At 51.7% G+C, this 5,838-nt stretch overlaps 1 protein-coding gene and 1 long non-coding RNA gene across 2 annotated transcripts in view; one reads left to right on the plus strand and one right to left on the minus strand.

Annotated features, from left to right (window-relative positions):
- Positions 1-5,188, minus strand: part of hyal4 (hyaluronidase 4) — a 12,475-nt gene extending 7,287 nt beyond the window's left edge. The window contains exons 1-2 of the mRNA XM_019881803.1: positions 4,995-5,188; positions 797-1,378 (exon numbers count right to left, since the gene is read on the minus strand). Coding sequence (XP_019737362.1) covers positions 797-1,345 — 549 coding nt within the window. The 5' untranslated portion in view covers positions 1,346-1,378; positions 4,995-5,188. The remainder of the gene's footprint in view (positions 1-796; positions 1,379-4,994) is intronic.
- The window catches only part of LOC109522981 (uncharacterized), a 20,739-nt gene that overhangs the window by 5,108 nt on the left and 9,793 nt on the right, over positions 1-5,838 (plus strand). The gene's annotated exons all lie outside the window — the stretch shown is intronic.

The raw sequence follows: 5,838 nt of genomic DNA on the forward strand, positions 1-5,838 counted from the left end.
TTAAACATTACCATAGCGATCAGAGTGTTGCGGCCAGATTAGACGCTCCTTGTGTTTATTATTATATTTCGTAAACATCACAGTTTTCATGCAGCTCATACCATATTATTTTGTTGTTTTATTTCCGCCACACCTTAAATGCCGGTCCCTGAAAATATTGTCTGAAATAAACCGGTCCATGGGGCAAAAAAGGTTGGAGACCCCTGTTCTAGTGTAAAGTCTGGAAAATAGAAAAATCCTTCTCGAAAAAAAAATAGGACCGCAAACTAACGATTGTTTGAATAATTGATTCAAATATTGGTCCAAAAAAATCGTTGATGATTCAAAGAATCCGATGAAGAAAATCAAACCTGTTTTAATTTGTGTCCCTTGCTTGTAAAAGCGGACATGATATCCGATACCGACGACGCTGACGATGCACAAAACGATCCCGCTACTGCTTTGCGCCGTCAGAAAATCGACAAAAATGTTCATTTTCCAAAAGTCAAAGCAGTTGTTTGCAAATTTGTTCACCGGATTGAAGGCAAAGATAATCAGTCCTGCTTTCATGGGGCACTGTTGACATGGGAGAAGATTGACTGTCGAGAGGCTCCAATCGGAGGGGTTGGGCAATTGGAAGTTAAACGACGCCCGTCAACGATCAATCCGTGAGTCACGGATTAGTTGCCGCCCCTCCAATGTTCCAGTAACGATGCCCTTTCAATCAACTGCTACTCGAACAAAACCGGAGCAGCGCAGGCCAACATTTGGAAATCCGTGCCGCCGTCGCGCTTCGTTGGGAAGGCGGCATCCTCACCTGCGCCGCCGTCACGTTCAGGTACGCCTTGGCGGTCAGCTCCCGCGACTTTCGCCGGTAGACGTCCTTCTTGTGCCAGTTGCGGCTCCACTGCGGCCGCCAGAACTCCCAGTCGATGACGGCCAGGCCGCGGAAGTCTTCGGCGGGGATGAAGTGCGCGATGTCCCGGTAGGCCTTGAACAGGTGCACGTCCAGGCTGCCGTTCTGCGGGACGCCGCCGTGCACCGCCTCGCCCTGCGCCGTGTAGCGCGGGTAGTAGCCCAGCCGGTTGGCGTAGAAGATGGTGACGTTCTGGCCCGTCCAGTTGGCGCGGGGGCTGCCGTGGATTTGGAACAGGGGGTCCAGGTTGACGCTGACGTTGTACTTGATTTCGCACATGTCCAGCGGCGCGTTCCAGGCGGCCACGAAGGGCTTGCGGCCCACCAGGGGCAGCCGGGCCGGCTTCTGGGCCAGGGCCGAGTGCAGGAGCAGGAGCAGCCGCGAGAAGGTCAGGGCGAGCGGGACCGCCGGCCGCGTGGAGGAGAGAGCGCCCGCCGGCCCCGCCGGCATGCTGGCGCTCAGGTGCGGGGGCTGGAGATCATCCTGAGGGCGACGGGAGAAAAATTCAGCCACCGCGGCACCACCGCGCACCTTTTCACCCAAATGGACCGACGATAACTGTCGGCCAAATTGCAACCGCGTTTAAAGTTGGCTCGACTGCTCTTGTAAACTCGCTCCCGCCCGTTCAGCTTGACGGTCGTCAACTTAGATGAATGGATCCGAATGGATACATTCAAGGCAACGGATTTCAATCAGCTTTCCTGTCGCTTGGACGTTATTCGGGTGCCACATTCCGAAGACGGCTTTCGGAGCATTTTAATCACAGACTAAAAATGTCCGCAGGCGGAGTCACTCCCGAATGACGTTCAAACGCAAACGTTTTATGAGACCTCTCGGAGGATTTGTGGAAAGCGAAGCTGCGAGACTCGAACTCGGCTGGCACGCCGCACAGCATCGGATTCGGATTCCAAATCTGCCAAAACAACTGCCGCCCGCTCAAGGGAAGTAAATCGGCTGCCAGTGAAGGAGGGGATCCGTTTATGAAGCGCGAGACTAAAAATGCCCAAAATGCGGATGTTACGCGACATCCGGGGACTCCGCAAGGCAGAAAAGACGAACTGGGCTGACCAGAGCCGAAGCCTCAATGACACTCGCTCCCGCCAGCGGTCAGCTTGTGGTTTGACGCCGTCGAGCTCTCCACACGTCGCGCCCTGCGACTCCTCTGGGAGTCGAGTCCTCCTCTCGCGTGTCGTCAAGAAAGCTAGTTCACGGCCATGCCGGCCAGCGCTCGCGCAAGCGTGGATGCCCCCCCCACCCCCTTTCATCAAAGGCGCTCGCTTCTGCCAGGTTTCCACCTCATCTTTGGAAATGGTCTGCTTGTTCTGTAAGTCAAGCCTTGCTTTGAATCACATGCTGCATTTCGGCAAGGTTCTGATTTCATTGACTTGGACTCGTCTCCGAAATCGTCTTTTGTTGTCAAGGCGGCTTGCTGCTCCGGCTCCGAGTCAGAACTGAGACACCGGCTACCTCGCTCCGGGAAGGTGGGGCCGGGCCATTTCAAGATCGGAAAACAAATCATAGCATCTGGAAAAAAAAAAAAACTCTAAAATGAGCCCGTGAAGGGATGCCGGAGTAGGAGCGACGCACTCCCTCTTACGAGTACCGGTCAATACAAGAGTCGAGCGGCGGCATTGTGGACCAACTGGAGATGCTTGATGGAGGATTGGCTGACTCCAAAGTCAAGTGCGTTACTGTAATCCGGCCCAAATGTGACAAAGGCACGAATAACTGTTTCGCAACAAACAAGCCATTGGACTGGATGACGGGTGGATCGTCTTACTTTGATATCGTTTGTCAGGGAAATCGGCTTTCTGCTTGATCGGCGCTGTATGACATGTTCCCCTGTTGCCGGGCAAAGAAAAAAAACATTGGCTCATTTTAGTTCTGCCCTGTCATACGAGTTTGTCGCTGTCTTGAAAGTTGAAGCATATGGAGCGACCCCGTATTCTGGTATCGAACTGAAAATTTGATCGAATAATAAAATAAAAATAAAAGACAATCTTGTGCAAGCCTGATTTATTAATAAGCGATCTGTAGAAACGGCAACTGTGTGAGCATCAATGCGCGCTGTCATTTTGGTCTATCGAGTGTCGCTAGCGCTGCTAGCGCCAAACACTGACAACAAACGCCCTACAATACCACGTCAATGTGATTCAATTGTCCTGAATTAGCGATTGGACATTTATTTCAAGCTGGCCGTCACGCCGCGCCGCGCACGCGGGAACAACTTCAAAATAAAAGTGTGCCAAAGCATCAATGTCCAACATATTTGGTCATGTGAGGTTTATTTTGAAGTTCTACTTCCCACGTTGGCAGCGAGTCACCGTCATGCATAGCATGAAGGATTGTTGCCGCTCTTAGCTTGACTACTTATCCTGACTGTAAACAAACGCTGTGAGGTCCTCGAATTTGTGGAGGAGCGGACTCAGCCTTGCGTGAGATGCCGCACGTGACCATTCCAAAGTTGTGTTTGCAAGTTCTTACGAGGACGGCGGCATCGCTTTCAGAACAATTGACAGGAAGTAGCCGGCCTTCAAATCTCATGTTTGCATTTCGCCTTGTTGTAAAAGTGGCAAAAGGGGAAAAAGAATTCCGCCGCCGCGAGCGCACAAACCAACCCAACCCCCCCCCACACAAACGCACAGGCAAGCATGAGGGGGCATCAGTCGGGTGAGTGCCTGCGGTTCTTGCGGCTTCTTGTCTTTCGACAGAGACGCCGTCTGATTGTCTCCGCTGGAAACTGTTGCGAATTTCAGCCGCGCTTTGCCAGTGGCTTTGGATTGTCCCCTCGCCAAGGCGGTTTCTCGGGGAGGGGGGAGGGTAATCGGCTTTGTGACTCCAAACCAATCATCGGCACAAAGTCATGCGCATGATTCCGGGAATGTGAACAAAGACGGCGAGATCCGAAGACGGATGAGTGAGGGCGCGTTTTGGAACGTCACGACGGGGGCACTCGACTCCTGCAAATTCACGAGAGGGATCAGAGATCCCCGAAACTCGGTGGCACATGTAAGCGTCGCGCTCGCTCCGCAAATGCGAGTCGTTCGAAAGCGACAGTGTGGTGCAACGCTTCTTGTGCGGCCGTGCGTGCGCTTATTCTGAAGGTCCGAATTCTGACAGGACGTTGCACCTTCTTCAAATGTTGCTCCTTAAAGCTGACCTTGTGCCAGAAGCTTTGCCGTCCGTGTCACCGTTTTTTTTTTGTTTTTTTTTTGTGTACATGATGCCAAGTTCCAAGAGGCGGCCATTTACTTTCCGAGAGAAACCTGATAGAATCGTAAAAATACGTCTCTTTTCCTTCAAGGATTATCATACAATGAAGAACAAAATATCAAACGAGTTTTGCGTTGATTGAATTTGGATTTTTCTTGATTCGTCCATGAAAACATCACAAGCAGTTTTCTCTTGTTCACGTTGTTTTGTGCTGGAAAGTGCCGCAAAAGCAAAACATTCGCGTCAAAGTCACTGCTCTGCTTGCTCTCAACAAAAAAAAAAAAAAGCTCATTTTCTCTGCTTTTTGGTTAGAAACCGATGTTTTGGTGAACCCTGCCCAATGCTCTGCCGCTGTTTTTTTTACAGAACAGAAATAGCTACAAACAAACTTTGCGTTGGAAATCGACTCTTTCTTTTTGTTGTCTCCGCCGCTCACGATGTCGCCAAACAATATTCTGCGGGTCTTGGCATCCAAGCCGAAATTCTCAAAACCGCCGCTGGCAATATGGAGAACTCTGCACCGAAAGTGAGTTCAAATCGCTCCTTTTGCATGCCGACGAACGACAAGCCGATCGAAGAAGCGTCAGCTGCCACGCCACTTTAGTTTGCCTCAAAAATTGCTCAATGTGACTTTCGTCTCGATGCGTCACCAGCCCTGAACTTCACCTCGCCTCGCCTCGCGTTTCAAAAAAATCCAAAGTGCCACTTTGGACCTTTCCGAACACAAAAATGTGTGAGGCAACATTCTTGGCGCGAACGTTCCCATCCCTTCCCATCCCTTCCGCGGCCGAACTCAACCACGCGGTCGACAAAACGCTCCGCAAAGACAAAAGACACGCGTGCGTCGGGGGCTTCGACGGCTCCCCTCCAGGAAATTGTGGCTCACCTGTAGATGAGGGGGCGGGTCTCTCGCTTTGTCATCTCGGGCCCCAAACGCATTCCACTCTTGCGACGTGCGCTCCTGCCGGCCCCTGGGTGGGCGACCGAACCGCCGTGCCGGCCTTTTATACCGCCTGCAGGGAAGGAGGAGGAGGAGAGCCTCGGCGTCGGGATTACACCGAGGGAGGGGGGGTGAGAGGGATACTCAAAAAAAAAAAAAAAGAAGAGGGAGGACAGCTCTCAGTCATCTGTAGCCAAACAGGAACAGAAACTGTTTGGCGCGTGCGTTTGCAGTTCACACTCCCCCCCATCAGGAGGCAGCGTGTCGGCCGACCTCCGCAAAACTGCCTTTTGGAAAACATGATGAATGTGTCGGGCATGCTTGTGCGCTCGATTGCATGACGCCGTGGGTGGTACAGTCAACGAGGGCTTCTCGGCCATGTTGATTCTTTGCTGCGCTGAGAAAAAAAAAAGAAAAAGATTTCATTGGCGTGGACTGCCAGAATCAAACGTTCTCTTGTGGAGATGATTCCAAAAATGTGGCTTTCGGTTGGACTCCAGATGAGACGGAGTTCTGCCTCTGCACTGATGTTCATTGGGTCGAGTTGCCGTTTGGATTGGAAATGCATGAATGGGCTGCGCCCTCTAAAGTGGGGAAAAATGCAGGATTGTTATCTTTTTTTTTGGGCGAGGGGCGGGGGGCATAAAAATGAAATGGCAGCTCAACAGATACCAGCCCAACAAGCATCTGCCCGCTATGCCTGATGGCCAGTCCAGCCCTTGGCCTGCAGGGTGATCAGGCCGCAAAATCTTTTTTTTTTCTCCCACAAAAGTCACATTTTACAAAGGAA

Source organism: Hippocampus comes, unplaced genomic scaffold (assembly GCF_001891065.2).
Source record: "Hippocampus comes isolate QL1 unplaced genomic scaffold, H_comes_QL1_v1.1 scaffold299, whole genome shotgun sequence".
Classification (NCBI taxonomy): Eukaryota; Metazoa; Chordata; class Actinopteri; order Syngnathiformes; family Syngnathidae; genus Hippocampus; species Hippocampus comes.